Below are 24779 nucleotides of genomic sequence, written 5' to 3' on the forward strand. Positions count from 1 at the left end.
CTGCTTGATTCTTCCCCGGGGATTGTGAATGAAATGCTTTGCTGTGCTACACAATCATAGTGACTGACCAGCTGAAATCTTCTAGGTCATTAAGCTAGGAAATAAAGTAGTTTCCCCACACCACAATAATTAGTCTTAACATAATCACCACTATTACTAGTGCATAATACATGCCAAAGCAAAGTAAGTGTGCAGATGAAAAATCCTATATAATCTTATACCAAAACTCCATTCTTCTCTATTGAACTAAAGGTTTTTAATCTAAACGCACTCCACAGGGAACTACAGCCTCACCTCACTTCCTGGAAAAATCATGGAGCAGGTCCTCAAGGAATCCATTTTGAAGGCCTTGGAGGAGAGGAAGGTGATCAGGAACAGTCAACATGGATTCACCAAGGGCAAGTCATTCCTGACTAATCTAATTGCCTTCTATGACGAGATAACTGGCTCTGTAGATATGGGGAAAGCAGTGGACGTGATATACTTCGACTTTAGCAAAGCTTTTGATACGGTCTCCCACAGTATTCTTGCCAGCAAGTTAAAGAAGTATGGATTGGATGAATGGACTATAAGGTGGATAGAAAGCTGGCTAGATTGTCGGGCTCTACGGATAGTGATCAATGGCTCGATGTCTAGTTGGCAGCCGGTATAAAGCAGAGTGCCCCAGCGGTTGGTCCCGGGGCCGGTTTTGTTCAACAGCTTTATTAATGATCTGGATGATGGAATGGATTGCACCCTCAGCAGGTTCACGGATGACATTAAGCTGTGAGCAGAGAAAGATATGCTGGAGGGTAGGGATAGGGTACAGAGTTACCTAGACAAATTGGAGGATTGGGCCAAAAGAAATCTGATGAGGTTCAACAAGGACAAGTGCAGAGTCCTGCACTTAGGGCGGAAGAATCCCATGCACTGCTACTGGCTGGGGACCGACTGGCTAAGCAGCAGTTCGGCAGAAAAGGACCTGGGGATTACAGTGGATGAGAGGCTGGATATGAGTCAACAGTGTGCCCTTGTTGCCAAGAAGGCTAACGGCATTTTGGTCTGTATAAGTAGGAGCATTGCCAACAGAGCGAGGGACGTGATCGTTCCCCTCTATTCGACATTGGTGAGGCCTCATCTGGAGTACTGTGTCCAGTTTTGGGCCCCCCACTACAGAAAGAATGTGGACAAATTGGAGAGAGTCCAGCGGGGAGGCAACAAAAATGATTAGGGGGCTGCAGCACATGACTTATGAGGAGAGGCTGCGGGAACGGGGTTATTTAGTCTGCAGAAGAGAAGAGTGAGGGGCGGATTTGATAACAGCCTTCAACTACCTGAAGGGGGGTTCCAAAGAGGATGGAGCTCGGCTGTTCTCAGAGGTGGCAGATGACAGAAGAAGGAGCAATGGTCTCAAGTCACAGTGGGGGAGGTCTAGGCTGGATATTAGGAAACACTATTTCACTAGGAGGGTGGTGAAGCACTGAGATTACCTACAGAGATGGTGGAATCTCCATCCTTAGAAGTATTTAAGGCCCGGCTTGACAAAGCCCTGGTTGGGATGATTTAGTTGGGGTTGGTCCTGCTTTGAGCAGGGGGTTGGACTAGATGACCTCCTGAGGTCTCTTCCAACCCTGATCTTCTATGATTAGCTTGTAGCCCCTAGTGTCTTTAGCCCATAGACCCAAAAGGTTTTCTCTCTCGCTTTTCCCAGGGTCATACTGTACTCACAGGCTACTGATTGGCTTTCTTGCTTTTTGCCTTTGCTTCTCCCATTGTTCTTGTCTGATCTCAGTTTCTGTGTTTTCTCACACACCCCTATCCTGTCACAACCCAATGGAACCCTCTGCCCGCCCAGTGCTAGTTTCTGGGCAGAGTCTAGGCCTTTGTTTAAAGTGTGGCCCCTTAACTGTCTCTTACAGCTGACTTAAATGAAGAGCTCGTACACACATCAATTTGAACAATGTTTTAACTCAACCCATAACAAGGCTTCACCCAGTTCATGAAAATATATTAAAGAAAGTATGGACCTGTGGATGGTTAGGTCAAGAAATAACAATCAACCAGAGATTGGGCAACGAGTTCCAATGTTAAACAATAAGAAACTAAGAGGACTGTGCCAGTCTTCACCCTGTCTGTTTGCATGACATGTCCCTTTCCCTGACACAAGGGTCATTAGTGCTCCCACTATCCAAATAACTATCATCATCTACACAGAACCAAAGATGTGCATAGTGGTTGTCTGTTTAAAAAAAAAAAAAAAAAAACCATTTCAGAACTCTGCTTGACATAGCAACAAACAATGTGCAGGGATGGCAAATATTGGTAAGGGAATGAAGGTTCCAACAGTGAGAGAACATGAGTGTAGACAAACCCATGAGCTTATAGGGTGTGAGAGTGCACTACTAGTCTTATCTCTCAGCTTGGAGAAAACATTCGGCGGTTTGACAATGTCCTCTGCTATTAACAGAAATACAGCAAGTGCTTACAGGTCTTAGAAACGGCTTCCAAGCAATCCAAAATTGATTTGTTTCTTGAATCCAATCTTTCTTCAAACTTGTCGAAGCATGTTTGCAACTGCAAAAACCAAGACAAATAAGAAAATAAATGGTCTGTCATCTATTCACTTGCACTATAGTATTTGCAATAAATTGTGAAAACTGAATGGAATGGCATCAAAAAGGAGTATTTATTTATAGTTTAAAATATTGTAATTCAAAAAGGCAAATGTATTAAACTAAAAATAAAATTAATGCACTGCAATATTTCTAACCTCTTTATTTTGGACTTTATAGCTAATTAATTTATTTAATTGTATTATCTATTGTCATGGTTCAGTCATATGTCATTTTGTATGTAATCAATGTGTGATTAATATATTTAAATTGTAGGATTATAGGAGTATAAGACTGACAAGTATTTAGGAGTGATGTGTGTGTATTAGGTACGTAAGTAAAGTAAGGCTGTAATGCAAGGCCTACAGGTTAAGTCCTGTAAGATTTCAATTTAGCCAGACTAGGCCTCAAGCTTAAGGAGACTTGACATGAGTGGATGACGCAAGACTGACCCAATGCCAATAAAACCATAAGATTACTTTAAAAGATGTGCCAGTGTATCTGTCCAGACTGCAAGACACCTGATTGTAACATCACAGAAAATTCTGCTCTGACTGCAGGTTACCATGGGAACGTGTTTACGTAAATGTTAATAAGATGTAAATAGGAAAAATGGGAACTAAGAGAACAACCTCTGGAAAGTGGGGCACGCCAAAATGTATGGGGTGTGGAAGCACAGATAGATAAAAGGCGGTTGAAACCCCCAGGCATAGTCAGAACAACAAGCAGTTCCCTGGAAGGGAGACGGTGGGAAGACTCCGAGAGAAGGCCTCAGCAGGAACTACCTTTCTATCATGACCGCCTGTTGAGAGACCCACCAGACTCTGTAATAGCTCTGGGTATGAGAGTATGAATATGGCATTGGCTATTGCTTGGGCTCTCTCAGGTTGCATAGATGGGTGTGTGCATGTCACTTATAATACAAACACGATGTTTTGCTTGTAAGTGTGTTTGTGGTCACTGTATTCATTCTTTGTGTGCTCTTAAGAGTCTCCCAATTTAAGAGAATTGTAAAGGGCAACTCACCCTATTGATCTGAAAACTGTAGCGTCACAGAAGCTGAGCTCATGCCCTAGGGACCCTACAGTTTAATGTAGAACCATCAATTCAATTTTAGATAAAGGCTACAATGTGGATTTGGATTTACTTACCCCCTGAATGCTTTCTTTGACACTGGAAATAAAGGTGCTTAAAACTTCACTAAAATGGAAACACAGAGAGCATAAAATAGGCATGCAAACAATACTAAAACAATTAGAAATGAGAAAGGTTAGGGAAATCATGAGACATGAAACAATGCAAGACATAATGCAAAATAAGAGACTTTGTACTTCACCCCTTAAAATCACCTTACTTTCATTAGAAAAACCTCAGTGGCCTTGTCTCTAACAAAGATTTTTTAAAAATTCTCCCACTCTTGCTTTAGCACTGGTTAGGGTTACCAGATAGCAACTGCGAGAAAACAGGACAGGGGCTGGGGGATAATAGGTGCCTATATAAGAAAAAAATCCCCCAAAACAGGACTGTCCCTTTAAAAACGGGACATCTGATCACCCTAGCACTGGTACAACTCCAGAGATGCTAGCAATGGTGGGAACTGTAGACTGACTATTAGCATTTTTACCAATATGTTGTCAGCTCAGAATAGGACTACACGAGATGATGGTGAAATGCCTGCAGATGGTCTACACTAGAGCAGCAACAGTGCTAAAGCAATTGTAGGAAAATTTCAGAAAATCTTCAGTGTAGACAAGGCCAGTGTCAGGAAGAACTGTAACAGAGGGTAACAAAGGCCTTTCACCTGAATGACTGAATGTGTTTTCTGTAAATTAATCTACCTCTTTGATGTGTGCTAGCCAATCAGAATTCATATTCTTCTCATGATTAACCCATCAAGGGCAAAATGCAAAGATTGTTGCTAAGCAAAGAGCTACCTTGTCTCCCTTTCTGTGGATTCAGATCACTTTGGATTGATCATCTATGGACAAACTGCAGCATCCAAAAGGGCAGGGGAGGCAAAGTCTAATAACTTTTGGGTAGGTAGGTGCACTCTATTGCTAGGGAAAAGAGGAGGGTCCTTGCAATAGTCAAACTGGTGGGGATACAACTTGATACATCATCATATTTAACTTTACAATAGTGATGAATAATTACTATAAAAATTGTCTAATTCTTGGAGTGAGCTTTCCCTTGCAATATATACACAACTCTACATCACTTGCTGAAGTGCCACTGTGGACATAAACCCTCCCCCTCCCTGCACTGAGAGGTTCAGCAAGGAGCCAACTCAGGTACTAGGTTGATAGGTGCAATGTTAAAACCTAAAATAGATTGGGTAGAATCATTACAGGCCTTCCTTTTGTTTGCCTAGTTATTTCTCTAACAAAAGTGATCTAGAAAGGTGATGAAAACATTGGTTCCCTTTGTTAGCAAACTTCTCCTACTCCAATGAGAGCCTGAAGATCTGATTGCATACAATACACTCAAGTACAATTTAGAAAAGCTGGACGAGCACAAGTCCATGGGGCCAGAGGCACTGTATCCGAGAGTGCTAAAGGAGTTGGCGGATGTGCTTGCAGAGCCATTGGCCATTATCTTTGAAAACTCATGGCAATCGGAGGAGGTCCCAGACAACGGGAAAAAGGCTAATGTAGTGCCCATCTTTAAAAAAAGGAACGAGGAGGATCCTGGGAACTACAGGCCAGTCAGCCTCACCTCAGTCCCTGGAAAAATCATGGAGCAGGTCCTCAAGGAATCAATTCTGAAGCACTTAGATGAGAGGAAAGTGATCAGTAACAGTCAACATGGATTCACCAAGGGCAAGTCATGCCTGACTAATCTAATTGCCTTCTATGACGAGATAACCAGTTCTGTGGATGAAGGGAAAGCAGTGGACGTGTTGTTCCTTGACTTTAGCAAAGCTTTTGACACTGTCTCCCACAGTATTCTTGCCAGCAACTTAAAGAAGTATGGGCTGGATGAATGGACTATAAGGTGGATAGAAAGCTGGCTAGATTGTTGGGCTCAACGGGTAGTGATCAATGGCTCCATGTCTAGTTGGCAGCCGGTATCAAGTGGAGTGCCCCAAGGGTCGGTCCTGGGGCCGGTTTTGTTCAATATCTTCATAAATGATCCGGAGGATGGTGTGGATTGCACCCTCAGCAAGTTTGCAGATGGCACTAAACTGGGAGGAGAGGTAGATATGCTGGAGGGTAGGGATAGGATATAGAGGGACCTAGACAAATTGGAGGATTGGGCCAAAAGAAATCTGATGAGGTTCAGCAAGGACAAGTGCAGAGTCCTGCACTTAGGACAGAAGAATCCAATGCACCGCTACAGACTAGGGACCGAATGGCTCGGCAGCAGTTCTGCAGAAAAGGACCTAGGGGTTACAGTGGACGAGAAGCTGGATATGAGTCAACAGTGTGCCCTTGTTGCCAAGAAGGCCAATGGCATTTTGGGATGTATAAGTAGGGGCATTGCTAGCAGATCGAGGGACGTGATCGTTCCCCTCTATTCGACATTGGTGAGGCCTCATCTGGGAGTACTGTGTCTAGTTTTGGGCCCCACACTACAAGAAGGATGTGGAAAAATTGGAAAGCATCCAACAGAGGGCAGCAAAAATTATTAGGGGACTGGACCACATGACTTATGAGGAGAGGCTGAGGGAACTGGGATTGTTTAGTCTGCAGAAGAGAAGAATGAGGGGGGATTTGATAGCTGCTTTCAACTAGCTGAAAGGGGGTTCCAAAGAGGATGGCTCTAGACTGTTCTCAGTGGTAGCAGATGACAGAACGAGGAGTAATGGTCTCAAGTTGCAGTGGGGAAGGTTTAGGTTGGATATTAGGAAACCCTATTTCACTGGGAGGGTGGTGAAGCACTGGAATGCGTTACCTAGGGAGGTGGCTGAATCTCCTTCCTTTGAGGTTTTTAAGGTCAGGCTTGACAAAGCCCTGGCTGGGATGATTTAGTAGGGGATTGGTCCTGCTTTGAGCACGGGGTTGGACTAGATAACCTCCTGAGGTCCCTTCCAGCCCTGATATTCTATGATTCTATAATTCTATGATTCCAGAAGGATAGTTACACTGATTGAGGGAAGGCTGGGTTTCAGGACACATTTTAGTACCATGGACATCCTAGAATGACTTGAAAACCATGACCTGACAATGTTACCGTGGCCGTGATTCTGCCAAGTTCCTGAGTTTAAATAAGGCTGCAGGTCTATTGTGGGATCACTTCACTTTACAAATTGCAACCCTTCTTTAAAACACTTGGACAGATACTGTACTTACCAGAACACATTCTCTCCTCTGAGAGAGACAATTACTTACCTGTAATTCAACTCACTGGCTGACTATAGCAAGAAGGAACTGACTAGAAGGTGCTGGCGGCTGAGGTAGTGACAGCTAGTACTGTGCAACTGGGCAATAAAGGGAAGGTTCACGCATTATCCACCACTACCACTGTTTCAGAGTATCAAAAACTTTGAGCCAACGGTGTCTTGCACGGGGCGGTGTGACCCAAGAGTAATAATGCTGTGCAGATGGCATCTTTTAAAAAATGTTTTCTTTGGAACTTACGGAAAAACAAAACTGATTCACAGAACAAACAAAACAGAATTCAGAACTTTTGCTAAACATTTAAAATTCAATATTTGTACATCCCTTTATTCACATATATACACAATTCTTACTCTCACTTAATAGGAACTAGAATTTCAGATTTTGTATCATCAGAGACCTTTAAAAATATCTCAGAAGAAAGGCAGTAACATACACAATCTGATTTGATTAAAGGCTTTCCACAAAATGTAGTTCACCTAGGACTCATTTTTCATATTTTCCCATTTTTTTAAATGAAATGCACAGAGCTAGGAACTATTTCACAGCCTTCGGAGAACTGGTCATCTTTCATACTGGAGACTGAAGCCCTTACTTTGCTCAACAAAACCTGATAGGATTAGCATGTACCTGAGCATCCTTAGTATATGACAAAGAGCTTATTAGGAAATGAAGGTGGTCTCAGCAGAAAATACAGCTCTAATAATCTTGCATACAAAATAAAAATGATATCGGTGTAAATGTTTAAATATGTAATTATATTCCTATTCAGTTCCACACAAATGTCCCCAGCAATCTCCTTTATTCTCTGTGTAAATGCTGATGTTATGAGCTTTTTGATCACTCACAACACAATCCTTTGAATTGAGAGAAATATGGGTTTTCATGGAGAATCTGCATGGAATAGAATCTGCTGATAAGATAAAGAAAGATGAAGGAAAATTCAGAAATAATCTTTACAGTTCCTTATGGTTTATTGACAGAAGTGTTATATAAATCTACATTGTAAGTATAACACTCTCTCAGCCTGTGACTTCTTCCAATCAGAGAACATCTATAAACTTTCCTGCAGAAATCTGCAGCTTGGTCATGTTACTGGTTGTTTTTGCCATGAGAATGTCAGCTGCCTTCATAATGGATTCTTGCATACCTGTCATGTTTGTCCTTTATTTTTTTCTTATTCACTTCAAACTGCTCCAAGACATTCTTGAGGTTTCCAACACCAAAATTAAATGAGCCCTTTTCCTTTTCATCGCCACCAAACAATTGAGGTTTTGTCTGGTACTTCGTAAAAATACTGGGCTCACTCTGTTGTGTGAAAGAAAAAAATGACAATATTTAAGGTACAAAAATATTCAGAACATTCATTAGAAAAAAAATTGATGCACCAAGTTCTCGGCAGACCGTGGGGCACCACAGTGACTGGGTGTGACAGGCTGGATTGGACAGACAGATTAAGAATTTAATGAGATACTTGGTTCGCATGCAGTAGCTACATCAACTTCCTGCAGAAGGGAATGAAGGCTGGCTGTATTCCTAGCAGACTAAAGCAGGTGAAACTTTACTTAGATTTCAGAGCAGCAGCCGTGTTAAGCTGTATTCGCAAAAAGAAAAGGAGGACTTGTGGCACCTTAGAGAGACTAACCAATTTATTTGAGCATAAGCTTTCGTTAGCTACAGCTCACTTCATCATTGCATCTGATGATCATCACAAAAGCTTATGCTCAAATAAATTGGTTAGTCTCTAAGGTGCCACAAGTACTCCTTTTCTTTTTACTTAGATTGTACTTTATAAAAAGAAAGCTTCCCTTATTTTGCTCTGTGTAGTGCGCTGTATTGGTTGCTGTTGCCAAACACACCAGATATGTCCAGGAAAAAACATATGCTGTACTGCTGGATGGTAGAGGCTTGAAATGATGAAAGCACAGCAAGTTCAGAGGAGGAAAAGCAGTGAAAGAATTAAAGTTCCCACAGTGAGATATGCTGTAAATTATTTAACTTAAATAGCTAATGCTGAGCTTCCTACTAAATGACAACATTTTGTTGGCATGTGTCAAGGTTCCTTCCACACTCTGAACTCTAGGGTACAGATGTGGGGACCTGCATGAAAACCCCCTAAGCTTATTTTTACCAGCTTAGGTTAAAACTTCCCCAAGGTACAAACTATTTTACCTTTTACCTTTTGGACTTTATTGCTGCCACCACCAAGCATCTAACAAATATATAATAGGGAAAGAGCCCGCTTGGAAACGTCTTTCCCCCCCAAAATCCTCCCAAACCCTACACCTCCTTTCCTGGGGAAGGCTTGATAAAAATCCTCCCCAATTTGCATAGGTGAACACAGACCCAAAACCCTTGGATCTTAAGCACAATGAAAAAAACAATCAGTTTCTTAAAAGAAGAATTTTAATTGAAGAAAAAGTAAAAAGAATCACCTCTGTAAAATCAGGATGGTAAATACCTTACATGGTAATCAGATTCAAAACATAGAGAATCCCTCTAGACAAAACCTTAAGTTACAAAAAGACACAAAAACGGGAATATACCTTCCATTCAGCACAGCTTATTTTCTCAGCCATTTAAACACAACAGAATCTAACGCATATATAGCTAGATTACTTATTAAGTTCTAAGACTCCATTCCTGTTCTGTTCCTGGCAAAAACAACACACAGACAGAGAGAACTTTTGTTTCTCCCCGCCTCCAGCTTTGAAAGTCTCTTGTCTCCTCATTGGTCATTTTGGTCAGGTGCCAGCGAGATTATCCTAGCTTCTTAACCCTTTACAGGTGAAAGGATTTTTCCTCTGGCCAGGAGGGATTTTAAAGGTGTTTACCCTTCCCTTTATATTTCTGACAGCATGTAATCACCACCACAATATTCTAGCATCATACACTGGAAGTCAGTTTTTAATATGGTTCAATATGGATTTGAGGACAAGATTTTTAGTGTTTAATATTAAAGCAGCAAAAACCTCCTTCTCATCCTACAAACTTTCCAAACACTATACTGAGCAAAATGGAATCAACTTTCCCTTAAATTTTAATTTAATCTGAATGCAAATCACACCAAATTGCCCTTTTTCATCTTGAAGAGAGAATTTCCTTTTCCATGTTGTATGAAAAGCTACTGCAACAAACTGCAGAGGGGTCAGAAAGTCTAGAACTGAATTATTGCCTTAGACCACAAAACTGGGACAATTACTCTTCTCTTATCTCTAACGACAAGTGTCCTTATTTTGATCCTTAGGTATGCACTAATAGTATAAGTGCTATTTGAGTATGAATAATACGATTGCATAGGATACTTCTATTATAAAAGCATGCGAGAAATAGCTAGAACATACAGGCTCGCTCTCTCTGAAAATCAATGACGTGTCTGCCATAATATAATGAACAGCAATGGGGTAAATACATTTTCAGTCTGTGGAAGTAAATCAGAACAACACTGGACATTGGGGTTGGTGTTCAACACATTGAAGTTGGTGATGGTCCTGCTTTAAGCAGGGGGTTGGACTAGATGACCTCCTGAGGTCTCGTCCAACCCTAATTTTCTATGATTTTATGATTTAATCTGTCATGAATCCATCTCTCTTCCATGAAGCCTACTGAACAGAAAGACATCATTGTCCACAGAAGGAATAACTGATATTTTAGCTTAAATGTCTGGTCTAAATGCATTTATGCTTGGAATAATTTTACATTATTTTAGTAATTGAAACAAAAAGATCAAATAAAATACCTACCCCATTAACAGAGAATCTAACATAAATTACATGTTCTTAGCTGATCAGTCATATGCTTTTGTGACAGAGTGTATAAACCCCTCACTGAACAAGAGGGGGTTAAGGATCAACTCTGGACTCAGGAGGCCTCACCCCTCCACTTGTGCTCAGCATGCTCAGGTTGGAAGCAGGGCTTAAAAGGCAGCCAGACAGGGCTGGCAGTCAAGGGAGAAGGATGTGCTCTGGGAGCTCCAGTGAAGACGTGACCAGATCCCGCACCAAGCCAGGGAACAGGGAAGCTGCGGGCACCAGAGATTGGGACCAGGGCAGGAAGCCTGGAAGGAAGTGCTCCCCAGGGACAAAACGAAGTATTTATTCATGCAACGCACAGTCAACCTGTGGAACTCTTTGCCAGAGGATGTGATGAAGGCCAAGACTATAACAGAGTTAAAAAAAGAACTAGATAAATTCATGGAGGGTAGGTCCATCAATGGCTATTAGCCAGGATGGGCAGGGATGGTGTCCCTAGCCCAGGAGTGGGCAAACTTTTTGGCCCAAGGGCCACATCTGAGTATGGAAATTGTATGGTGGGCCATGAATGCTCATGGAATTGGGAGTTGGGGTGCAGGAGGGCATGAGGGCTCCGGCTGGGGGTGCAGGCTTGGGGGTGGGGCTGAGGATGAGGAGTTGGGGGTGCAGGAGAGTGCTCCGGGCTGAGACTGAGGGGTTCGGAGGGCAGGAGGGGGATCAGGGGTGGGGCAGAGGGTTGGGGCATGGGAGGGGGTCGAGGGGCAGGCTCCGGGCGGCGTTTACCTCAAGCAGCTCCCAGAAACAGTGGGCATGTCCCCTCTCCGACTCCGATCCAGAGGCACGTCCAGGTGGCTCTGTGCGCTGCCCTGTGCACAGGCACCGCCCCTGCAGCTCCCATTGGCTGCAGTTCCCGGCCAATGGGAGCTACGGGGGTGGCGCTTGGGGTGGGGGCAGCATGCCGAGCCTCCTGGCTGCCCCTACACATAGGAGCTGGAGTGGGGATGTGCCGCTGCTTCCGGGACCCTTGTGGAGTGGGGCAAGACCCCAACCCCGCTCCCTGGCTGGAGCACCGGAGCGGGGAAGGTCCTGACTCCACTTCCCGGTGGGAGCTCGAGGGCTGGATTAAAACGCCTGGTGGGCCGGATGTGGCCCCCAGGCCGTAGTTTGCCCACCTCTGCCCTAGCCTGGGAATGAGCGACAGGGAATGGATCACTTGATAATTACCTGTTCATTCCCTCTGGGGCACCTGGCATTGGCCACCGTTGGCAGACAGGACACTGGGCTGGATGGACCTTTGGTCTGACCCAGTCTGGCCATTCTCATGTTTTTATGTACCTACCTAGATTCCACTGTCTACGGTGCCAGCTTCTGTGGTGCCAAAGCAGAGGAGTGCTTTGTCTAAGATTGTACTCTTCTCTTAACCCCATGCCTAGCAGACTTAGAGCTTCCCCTCTTGGCAGTCTGTTTCTTATGCCTCTTCTTAGGCACTCTGGACGGTGAGCAGTGTTGGGATTCAGGCACAATAGGAGGCGCACTCCTTGCTGATCCTGCAGCACTTGGTGCTGAGTCTCACCAACCTGGCTCAGATGGAGGTCACAAGGCCACCTCCATGAGTAGAAACTTTAGCCTGGCTTCATGATCTCTCTTTGTGTGAGACTTAAAGTCCCTGTAAATCTGACAATGCTTCCCTATATGGCCTTCCCAAGGCACTTTAAACAACTTGAGTGGGGGTCGCTCACGGGCATAGCCTTATTGCAGAAAATTCAGGGCTTGAAGCCCTGTGACCCAGACATCCCTCAGTACTAGGAATCGACTGAAACCCTCAGATGGGGTAACACCTAAGTAGCTATACTGTAACACTGACACCTGTAATAACACAGTTCCAGCATCTTCCAGTTGCCAGATGCTGGGACTGGACACCAGGAGATGGATCATTTGATAATTGCCCTGTTCTGTTCATTCTCTTTGAAGCATCTGGGATGGGCCACTGTTGGAAGACAGGATACTGGGCTAAACAGACATTGGTCTGACCCATTCCTATATTCTTACTAAACTATTTACAACAAAATACATGAGTACACACTCTACTGAGAGCACCTGAAAGCAAGATGAACAGTTCCAGTTCCCCCTCAGTTCCTCCTTACCACCCAGGGACTGTCATGGCGGTAAGGAGGAACTGAGTGGGCTCGGGGTCAGCTGAGCCCTTTATACCAGTGCCACTGGTGCATGACAGCAAAGGGTGTTCAAGTTGCCCTGACAGGTACCACTGAGGGAAAAATTTCTGGCGACTGTGTATGTTGACCCCAAGAGTGGAATGCACATGTGCAATCACTTGAAGAAGAAACTGTACAAACATTTAGGATGATATGAGCTCTACCCTGAAGAGCTTACAGTCTTTTGAATTAATTTTGAATTGTTAATACTTCCCCACAGGTAGTACAATGCTAGCTGAGAAATTTCAAGAGTCAAACTCACATCCTGAGAGTTCTGCTGGGAGCTTTTTTGTTGTCTTGACTGTGCACTGAATTCCAGGGGCACTGGTGCTGACTGTGAGTTCTCTGGACAGAACTGGGAACCAAAGAGGAACTGAGAGTCACTGAGGCTGGAGTAATCACTAGGAGCACTGCTCCGACTGGATGATTTATTAGTCCTGAAATAATGTAGAGCAGAAAGGGAATGAACCTCAAGCAAAAATCATGACTAAGTAATGAAATAGCAAACTATTTTAGCTTAATTCTGTAAGTCAGTTAACCTTCAAACTTTGTGTTACAGAAAAGAAGGAAGGATAGTTCTGTGGTTAGGGAACTTGCATGGGACTTGGGAGACCCAAGTTCAATTTCCTGCCCTCCACAGACTTCCTTTGTGCCCCTGGGCAAGTCATTTAGCCTCTCTGTGCCTCAATTGTATTTCATCTGTAAAATGGAAACAACAGTAATTCTCTATCTCATAAGGAGTGTTGCAAGAATAAATACCTCAAAAAATGGGAGGCAGAGTCTATGGTAATGATTCCGTAGGTAAATGGAGATTCGCCTGTGTGAGAGCAACGCTGTACTGTATGGCTCTCCACTTTCATTCTGCAGCCCACTTCAGAAAATTGCCACTCATGGTGACACCTGTTCTACCATCACTCAGTCCTGCACTGCTGGTTATTAAATACATCCTAATGGACTACCATTAGTCAGGGGCCTACAAACCACAGTTTGAGAGTCTCTCGTTTCCTGCTAAAAGCTGACAAACATTAATTGTTTACATTTACCCTGAATGAAGAATGGCTCTTATGCCCACCAGCTTCACAGAGACTTTACCCAACACCCAGCATAACAAAAGCATAATTCCATAGTCCCACACATTCTCCAGAAAACCTCATTCAGCCTCAAGTTATGGACACTGATGCCAGAAAGGTGCCACATAAGCACCTGGACAGATAGACTTTTCCACACCTCCCTTTCCTTAATCTTGCAATGAATGGGGACACCATTTTAAGGGGAATTCCTGAGGCAACCACTGGTTAGGGAAACACTGTCAGTGCGGTTTCAACAGAAGCACCTTGCCAGGGAGTCGGAAGGAGCTGCTAAGAACACAAGGCTGGCATGAAGGGACAGGGCCTCCACATTGAAGGGACAGGGCCTCCACATAGATGGAACTGGCCTCTTGTTGTTCTACTATGGGAATTACAGGGTTTGAAGGTGATACCTGTAGGCTGAATCCATGGGGAGTGACAGACCGATGAAGTAGCTGTAGCTCACGAAAGCTTATGCTCAAATAAATTGGTTAGTCTCTAAGGTGCCACAAGTCCTCCTTTTCTTTGTGCGGATACAGACTAACACGGCTGCTACTCTGAGACCCTGTTCTGCATTTCTGATGGAAGAATTTATGAAAAATCTCCACAAGGAGAATCTTGAAATTTCCTTCTCCTTTTCTCACTCCTGTAGATTTTCCTGCAGGCAAGGTAGGTAGGTGGGAGACAAGTGGACTATTTCAGACAGCATTAAATATTGCATAGTTAGACCAGATGCAATCAGGGCCAAAACTCCACTATAGCTAGTCCCAAGCCTGGCTGAAAGACGAGGAGTGTTGGAAGGCAGCTGTAAAACTTTGCCAAAGAAACCCATAAAATGAGTTCTTTATGCACCCTATATGAAAACTAGGGCATTCTTCAGAAACAAAGTATAGCATCCTCATTTGAGTGTGACTGAGTGGACAGATGCGGTCAAAGAAGAAAGTCCAGAAAATAGGAATATAGGGACATTAACTAGAGAGAGTGCAGAACTGGCTTAGATGTTGATGAAAAGGAAAATGCAGATTGCCTGCATCCAAGAATCCAAATGGAAGGGAGCAAAGGCAAGAGATAAAGAGAAGGCTATAAGGTACTATACTATGGTACTTTGAATAAGAGAAACTGAGTTGGTCTAGTTTTACAAAAAGTGATGTGGGAATGTATAGTGGTTGTGGATAAGACAAGTGACAGGCTAATTTTGGTGACAATGGTCCCCTACTTATTATATGTTCATAAGAATCCCAAGTGGGATGTACTGAACAAGAAAAAGAGGATTTCTGGGGAGAAATGGACACTGTTGTACAAAATGTGAGAAAGAAAGAATCATAATTGGAGCCAACCTTAATGGTCACATGAGGAAAGCTGATAAATACCTCAAAAGGTACCATGGCAGCCATGGATATGGACATAGGAACAAGGAAGGGAAAACTATCTTACAGTACACCCAGACATATGATTTGGTAACTGTTAATACATTTTTCATTAAGAAGAAAACATCTGACTATCTAGAAGAGTGGTAGCATAAGGATGCAGTTAGATTACTTCCTGATAACTCAAGCTGAGCTGAAGAACATCAAAAACTGAACCGTCATACCAGTGGAAAGCTAGGCAACTCAACATAGAATGCTGGTTCTTGACTATGGATACATATTGTACATAGGAAGAAGACAGTCCAAAGCAGTAGAAAGAAAAGGAGGACTTGTGGCACCTTAGAGACTAACAAATTTATTTGAGCATAAGCTTTCGTGAGCTACAGCTCACTTCATCAGATGCAGTAGAGAAAACCTAGTGGTAAAAGCTTAATGAACTGGGAACTACAGGCCAGTCAGCCTCACCTCAATCCCCGGAAAAATCATGGAGCAGGTCCTCAAGGAATCAATCCTGAAGCACTTACACGAGAGTAAAGTGATCAGGAACAGTCAGCATGGATTCACCAAGGGAAGGTCATGCCTGACAAATCTAATCGCCTTCTATGATGAGATTACTGATTCTGTGGATGAAGGGAAAGCAGTGGATGTATTGTTTCTTGACTTTAGCAAAGCTTTTGACATGGTCTCCCACAGTATTCTTGTCAGCAAGTTAAAGAAGTATGGGCTGGATGAATGCACTATAAGGTGGGTAGAAAGTTGGCTAGATTGTCGGGCTCAACGGGTAGTGATCAATGGCTCCATGTCTAGTTGGCAGCCGGTGTCAAGTGGAGTGCCCCAGGGGTCGGTCCTGGGGCCGGTTTTGTTCAATATCTTCATAAATGATCTGGAGGATGGTGTGGATTGCACTCTCAGCAAATATTCTATGATTCTATGGTATACCCATCAAGGCCAAGAGTTTTCTTATTTTTCATATTGCTCAATGTTTCTGCAACTTCTAGAACAGGTGCCACCAGATCCTGGTTTGGTTTTATCCTACAGCATGGTTCTCTTGGATTCCCTTCATTCATAAATCTTTCAGCATAATTTCTCCATCTTTCCTTAATCTGGATCTCACTGATTAACATATTTCCACTTTAATCTTTAGTGACTTTGGTGAGATCAATGTCATTAGTTCTCTTCTCATGGGTCTTTGCCAGTCTGTCTATTTCTTTATTGTCCTTCATTTTAAGACAGGCATAAAAGCCTTCCATAGCTTTAGCCTTAGTGGCTACCACCTCAAGCTTTTTGACTTTTTTTTATAGTCCTGAAAATACTGCTGTTGCAGTGTTGCATGCTGAAGTTTAAAACACTTTGTCTTTTCCTTTACAGCCTCTTGTACTGTCTCATTCAACCACCAGATCTCACTGGGGAAAAAGCCTCTCTTTTTTTTTTTTTTTTTTTTACCAAGCAGGTTCATTGCGCATTCTTGAATTTTGCTTGCAATATGATTCTGTAACTTCTCTTAACCCTTCTAAAGAGCTTTTCTGCAATAATTCTGTTGTAATCTCCTTGCTAACTTCATAGAATCATAGAATATCAGGGTTGGAAGGGACCTCAGGAGGTCATCTAGTCCAACCCCCTGCTCAAAGCAGGACCAATCCCCAATTAAATCATCCCAGCCAGGGCTTTGTCAAGCCTGACCTTAAAAACTTCTAAGGAAGGAGATTCTACCACCTCCCTAGGTAACGCATTCCAGTGTTTCACCACCCTCCGAGTGAAAAAGTTTTTCCGAATATCCAATCTAAACCTCCCCCACTGCAACTTGAGACCATTACTCCTTGTCCTGTCATCTTCTACCACTGAGAATAGTCTAGAACCATCCTCTTTGGAACCACCTCTCAGGTAGTTGAAAGCAGCTATCAAATCCCCCCTCATTCTTCTCTTCTGCAGACTAAACAATTCCAGTTCCCTCAGCCTCTCCTCATAAGTCATGTGTTCCAGACCCCTAATCATTTTTGTTGCCCTTCGCTGGACTCTCTCCAATTTATCCACATCCTTCTTGTAGTGTGGGGCCCAAAACTGAACACAGTACTCCAGATGAGGCCTCACCAATGTCGAATAGAGGGGAACGATCACGTCCCTCGATCTGCTCGCTATGCCCCTACTTATACATCCCAAAATGCCATTGGCCTTCTTGGCAACAAGGGCACACTGCTGACTCATATCCAGCTTCTCGTCCACTGTAACCCCTAGGTCCTTTTCCGCAGAACTGCTGCCGAGCCATTCGGTCCCTAGTCTGTAGCTGTGCATTGGGTTCTTCCGTCCTAAGTGCAGGACCCTGCACTTATCCTTATTGAACCTCATCAGGTTTCTTTTGGCCCAATCCTCCAATTTGTCTAGGTCCCTCTGTATCCTATCCCTACCCTCCAGCGTATCTACCACTCCTCCCAGTTTAGTATCATCCGCAAATTTGCTGAGAGTGCAATCCACACCATCCTCCAGATCATTTATGAAGATATTGAACAAAACCGGCCCCAGGACCGACCCCTGGGGCACTCCACTTGACACCGGCTGCCAACTAGACATGGAGCCATTGATCACTACCCGTTGAGCCCGACAATCTAGCCAACTTTCTATCCACCTTATAGTACATTCATCCAGCCCATACTTCTTTAACTTGCTGACAAGAATACTGTGGGAGACCATGTCAAAAGCTTTGCTAAAGTCAAGAAACAATACATCCACTGCTTTCCCTTCATCCACAGAATCAGTAATCTCATCATAGAAGGCGATTAGATTAGTCAGGCATGACCTTCCCTTGGTGAATCCATGCTGACTGTTCCTGATCACTTTCCTCTCGTCTAAGTGCTTCAGGATTGATTCCTTGAGGACCTGCTCCATGATTTTTCCGGGGACTGAGGTGAGGCTGACTGGCCTGTAGTTCCCAGGATCCTCCTTCTTCCCTTTTTTAAAGATTGGCACTACATTAGCCTTTTTCCAGTCATCTGGGACTTCCCCCGTTCGCCACGAGTTTTCAAAGATAATGGCCAATGGCTCTGCAATCACATCCGCCAATTCCTTTAGCACTCTCGGATGCAACTCGTCCGGCCCCATGGACTTGTGCACGTCCAGCTTTTCTAAATAGTCCCTAACCACCTCTTTCTCCACAGAGGGCTGGCCATCTACTCCCCATGTTGCGATGCCCAGTGCAGCAGTCTGGGAGCTGTCCTTGTTAGTGAAGACAGAGGCAAAAAAAGCATTGAGCACATTAGCTTTTTCCACATCCTCTGTCACTAGGTTGCCTCCCTCATTCAGTAAGGGGCCCACACTTTCCTTGGCTTTCTTCTTGTTGCCAACATACCTGAAGAAACCCTTCTTGTTACTCTTGACATCTCTTGCTAGCTGCAGCTGCAGCTACCAGCAGAAGTATGGAAGTGCCTGGAGCAAGCAGGCATGAATATATTGACACAACTGTTTAATTTCATCATGAGGACTGAGAAGATGCCTGATACCTGGAAAAAGAATACATTAGTACCAATCTTTAAGAGAAAAGGAGGCATAGAAAAAGACTGTGGTAACTTCCGCAGGCATTAAACTCATGAGCCACGTGATGAAGATATGAGAAAAAGTTATTGATAAGAGACTATGAAGAGAAGTAAAGGTCAGTGACAATCAGTTTGTATTTGTGCCAGACAAGTCAATAATGGATGTAATCTTTGTATTCACATAGCTTGTACACAAATATAAATAAAAAGAGGAAAATCCTGCACATAGTATTCATCAAAGTTGAGAAGGCTTATGACCACATTCTGAGAGCAGTCATCTGGTGTTATATGGGAAGGAAAGTGATCGCTGAAGACTATGTCAGACTTGTCCAGGACATATTTGAAGGTGTTGTTACCACAGTTAGAAGCCCATGCAGAGAAACTGAACAGTTTCTAGTAAGAGTCGGAATACGGCAAGGGTCAGCACTAAGCCCCTTTTTGTTCACATGCTCAATACACTTACAGAAAACATCCAGAGAGTGGCACCCTGGTGCATGCTTTTTGCAGATGATGTAGTGCTCATGGGGGATAGCAAAGAGGAAGTGAAAGAAGATTTAGAGAGATGAAGGTGTGTACTTGAATGAAATGGCATGAAAATAATCAGAAATAAAACTGTAGATTCAAAAGATACCTTGCAGGAAGACAAAGAGACTAAGTCTGGGGGGCCATGCACTACCAAAGGTACAGAAGTTCAGGTACCTCGGTTTGATAGGGCAGGATACTAGTGAACTCAATGACTAAAATATAAGCCGAACAGAAAAGGCATGGCCTAAATGGAGAGAAGTGAGTGGTGTGATCCGCAGCAGGTATTCTCCTATCAACTTGAGAAGTGAGATCTACAAGAGAATTAGGCCTGTACTTTTGGATGGCTTCGAATGCTGGGCACCGAGGAAGAGACAGGAGCAGATTTTGAATACAATAGAAATGGAAATGTTAAGACTGATGCTTGGAGCTATAAGAATGGACAACGTTGGGAACAAATGAATTAGGGGAAGTGTTAAGGTGGCACCAATTATAGAAAAGCTGAGGGAATCCAGGCTTAGATGGCTTGGGCATGTGAAAAGGAGATTGGAAGAATATATAGGAAACTGGGTGCTACAATCACAGGCATACCTTACACCTTAACTGGGTGTTACAATCACAGGCACACCTCACAATCACAGGCACCAGCTTCCAACTTTCCTTAGGGGTGCTCAACCCCGGCTCAGCCCCAGGCCCCACCCCTATTCCACCCCATCCCCCAAACCCTCACTTTGCCCTGCCTCTTCCTGCCTCCACTCTGCCCCAGGCCCCGCCCCCCACTCCACCCCTTCCCCCAAGGCCCCACTCTGCCCTGCCCCTTCATGCCCAGTTCCACCCCCTCCCCAGAGTTCGCCCTATCCCCGCTCCTTCCCCTCCCTCCCAGCACTTCCTGCACGCGGCGGAAGAAGCTGATCCACTGTGAGCAGGAGGCACTGGGAGGGAGGGGGAGGAGTTGATCGGCAGGGCCTCCAGTGGACGTGAGGTGCTGGGGGGGGCAGGGACAGCAGCTTGGATACTACAGTGCAAATAAGTGATGGTCACATAAACACCACCCTATACCGGAAATCTACTGACCGCTATACTTACCTACATGCCTTCAGCTTTCATCCAGGACACATCACACGATCCATTTTCTACAGCCAAGCCCTAAGATACCACTGCATTTGCTCCAATCCCTCAGACAGAGACAAACACCTACAAGATCTTTATCAAGCATTCTTAAAACTACAATACCCACCTGGAGAAGTGAGGAAACAAAATGACAGAACGAGACAGGTATCCAGAAGTCACCTTATACAGAACAGGCCCAACAAGGAAAATAACAGAACACCACTGGCCATCATGTACAGCCCCCAGCTAAAACCTCTCCAGCACATCATCAACAATCTACAAGACCTTGGGAAGCAGGCCAGTCCTCAGTTACAGAAAGCCCCCTAGCCTGAAGCAAATACTCACCAGCAACTACATACCACACCACAAACACACTAACCCAGGAACCAATCCCTGTAACAAACCCCGTTGTCTACTCTGTCCCCATATCTACTCTAGCAACACCATCTTAGGACCCAACCACATCAGCCACACCATCAGAGGCTCATTCACCTGCACATCTACTAATGTGATATATGCCATCATGTGCCAGCAATGCCCCTCTGCCATGTACATTGGCCAAACCAGACAGTCTCTACGTAAAAGAATAAATGGACACAAATCAGACATCAGGAATGGTAACATACAAAAGCTAGTAGGAGAATACTTCAATCTCCCTGGACATTCAACAACAGATTTAAAAGTAGCCATCCTTCAACAAAAAAACTTCAAAAACAGAATTCAAAGAGAAATTGCAGAGCTACAATTCATTTGCAAACTTAACACCATTAATTTGGGCTTGAATAGGGCCTGGGAGTGGCTGGCTCACTATAAAAGCAATTTTCCCTCTCTTGGTATTGACACCTCCTCATCAATTATTGGGAGTGGACCACATCCACCCTGACTGAATTGGCCTTGTCAACACTGGTTCTCCACTTGTAAGGTAACTCCCTTCTCTTCATGTGCCAGTATATTTATGCCTGTATCTGTAATTTTCACTCCAGGCATCTGAAGAAGTGGGTTTTTTACATACGAAAGCTTATGCCCAAATAAATCTATTAGTCATTAAGGTGCCACCAGACTCCTCGTTGTTTTTGTGGATACAGACTAACACGGCTACCCCTCTGATAGTGGAATGGAAAGTTCATCATCATATGATATGATTATATCATCTGGCTTTTTCTCAATTATAGAGCTGAAGTATTTATTGAACTCTTCTGCCTCACTGACAATTCTACCAATTCCATCTAGTAATGGATTAATACCATTATTAGTATTAATTTTGTTCCTAATATATTTAAACTCTTATGGTCCTTAACTTTACTGACCACGGATTTTCAACTTGTAAGAAACTGAGAGGGAAAGCAAAAGGACACAATTCAGAGCTTCCAATTTCCACCAACTTTTCTAGATCTAGACTTTTCTGACGACATCACTCTTATCAATGAAGATGCCAACGGACCACAAAAATGCACAAATCAAGTAAAAGTAGTAATGGAGAAGATAGGTTTGAGATACATTGCAAAGAAATGTAAAGTCAGATTAATGGGGACTATAGGGACAGAAATCAAAACTGAAGAGACTAATGAAGAAGTCAGAAAAATTACTGAACAAGGCACCCGCTCACAAATAATCTATAAAAGAAGACATCAGTGGCTGGGGCATGTGCTGAGAATGGAAAAAGACCGCTTACCAAATACTGCCCTCGAATGGAAGCCAGAAAACACATGAAGAAAGAGAGGAAGACTGTGAATAACATGGAAACGAACAGTTCTGAATGACATCAAGTACCTCAACATGAAATGGGAAGATTTGGAGAGAAGGGCAGTTGACAAGCAGGGATGGCAAATGTGGGTAGCCCAATGAACAGAAAAGCCCAGGATGGACTAAGGTCTAAGGTTGTACTTAATACACTTCAAGATGTAATGCATAATGACAGGTTTCAGAGTAGCAGCCGTGTTAGTCTGTATCCGCAAAAAGATACAGTGAGCTAGTGAGCTGTAGCTCACGAAAGCTTATGCTCTAATAAATCTGTTAGTCTCTAAGGTGCCACAAGTACTCCTTTTCTTTTTTCAAGGTGTAAATAGCACAGAGGAAATCACAGATAAGACACACAAAGCCACCAATAATTTTATCTGGCAGTAAAACATTTTCTTATGTGTTTTAATGTTTTCCCAAGTAAAATTAGAACACAGTATTACATCAGTGCTTCTGTAAGCACAGCTATTTTAGACTTTTTCATAAAGATCCTCAAATTCAGTAGCATAAGTCTAAGTTGTACTGATATATCACACCGAATAACAGTCATATCAGCTCCTTAACTGGAGACCTGCTAATGACCTCTGGAATAAACGTCAGGAAAATCAGGATGTCAGCAGACAATGTTTCCGGTTTATTTCACTTAGTTCTGCAAAGGGCAGTTTAAATAACTTTTACTGCAAATTAATGGGATCAGGTACTCAATCTTTTAGCTAAATACAGCCAGTAGGCTATCATGATTATTTGAACATTATAAACATAACAACAAAACCCAAAACCATTTACCTTGTGGCTGTGGGAGTACTGAACATCTCTTTGATATTCCAGACATTAAAATTCATTTTTTATTCTTATCTATTAAAAATGAAGGAAAATACATTAGGATGGTCATCAATTAGCTTTTTTCCACTAACATGCAAGTATCTGCTGCATCCCGAGGACACAAATTTTAACAGCTATATCTCTGTCAAACTGTCAATGACGCATTGCAATAAGACATTCCCTCTAATTCAGGTTGTTGTTTTTTTTTTAAACCAGCATAGCCTTTCTTGACTGTGGATTTTTGGGCATCTCGTAAAATATTCTTAAACAATTCTCAATTATCGTTCACATTTTTCTGTTCCAGTTCTCTCCCCCAGGTGATCTGGCTCATAATTGCTTTCCGCTTTGTAAAAATTGGCTCTTCAAGAGCACCAAGTATACACTTTATTTGTTTAGGATTTACATTTACATACAATAAATGTATTGAGCTGTGCTTAATTTGTAATCAAAGAGGTTCTAGGGCTCAAGCAAGTAGGGACTGGGGCTAACTACTGTGGGTAAACATAAGCATTCCCTGAATTAAAGTTTATCTTCACCTTCTGTAAAACTTTCAAACTCAACCAACTTGTGAGATACGTTAAACAAGCGTTCAAAGCAGAATTCTGATTTTAGAGCTGTAGCTTCAGCTGGGGTTTTGGAAGCCTCTGCTTATTTGTGTTTTGCCAGACATGAAGCACTGTGTAGATGAAGTCTGTAAGCTAAGGAGCCCTCAGGTTTTCTTGGAAGTTAACAAGCCTTGGGAGTCTTTCAAACCAAGTCTCTCTGCAGATGAATCACGTATATCAAAAGGCACCACACTACTCACATACAGTCCTGAGCTCTGTGCAGATAACAAGCGTATTGTGCTAAGCATCCAAGTTTGTCACCTCTATAAATGAAGCTGAAGCAACCCTATTTTCCAATCCATCCCAAACTCAATATGAATACTTTATTTTTATCTTATATTAATTTATTTTTAACTTCCCTTCTCAAAATCTCTATCACTGTAGGTAATGCCACTATTCTCACTGTTATCCAAGCTTCCAACCTAAGGGTACGTCTACAATACAAAATTATTTCAAAATTATTCTATTCAAATTTTCGGAAGCTATTTTATACATTCGGTCTTCTGTGTCCCCACTAAAGCGCATGAGTTTGGCAGATTGCGTCCACAGTACCAAGGCTAGCATCGAATGTCAGAGTGGTGCACTGTGAGTAGCTATCCCACAGTTCCCGCAGTCCCCGCCACCCACTGGAATTCTGGGTTAAGCTCCCAGTGGGGCAAAAACATTCTTGCGGGTGTTTCTGGGTGTGTGTCGTCTTAAAGCTACAGCAGACAATTGTTTCGCGCCTTTTTGGCGTGCAGATGCCATACTGCTTTCAGCAGACAGTGCACCACTGCTCTCCTGCTACTATGAATCCACCTCAACTCTGCTCAGCCATCGTGAACCGAGCAGCACAGCTTCCGCCGCCAACTCTGCTCTCCCGCTATTGCCACGCTTCTGAGCTTCTCCATGTTGTCTGTCTTGGGCTCCCACCTCCGTGAAAGCTACAGAAGACAACCATTTTCAGTCTTTGTTCGGCTACCGTGAACCAAACAGCACAGCTTCCGCTGCCACTCTGCTCTCCTAAGTTTTGCGCCCTTTTTCCAGGATTACCCGTGCAGGCGCCATAGCCATGGAGCCTGATCAGATCTCTGCTGCAGTTTTGACCATTGTAAATACCTCGCACATTATCCAGCAGTATGTGCAGTAC

The 24779-nt window shown here is 43.4% G+C and overlaps 1 protein-coding gene across 1 annotated transcript in view; it reads right to left on the reverse strand.

The window, feature by feature from the left end:
- IHO1 (interactor of HORMAD1 1) overlaps positions 1-24779 on the reverse strand; it is a 76349-nt gene that overhangs the window by 35686 nt on the left and 15884 nt on the right. Inside the window, exons 3-7 of the mRNA XM_074957282.1 lie at positions 23010-23078; positions 13159-13333; positions 8082-8239; positions 3743-3791; positions 2466-2553 (exon numbers count right to left, since the gene is read on the reverse strand). Coding sequence (XP_074813383.1) covers positions 2466-2553; positions 3743-3791; positions 8082-8239; positions 13159-13333; positions 23010-23065 — 526 coding nt within the window. The 5' untranslated portion in view covers positions 23066-23078. The remainder of the gene's footprint in view (positions 1-2465; positions 2554-3742; positions 3792-8081; positions 8240-13158; positions 13334-23009; positions 23079-24779) is intronic.

This window comes from Natator depressus, chromosome 7 (assembly GCF_965152275.1).
Source record: "Natator depressus isolate rNatDep1 chromosome 7, rNatDep2.hap1, whole genome shotgun sequence".
Lineage (NCBI taxonomy): Eukaryota > Metazoa > Chordata > Testudines > Cheloniidae > Natator > Natator depressus.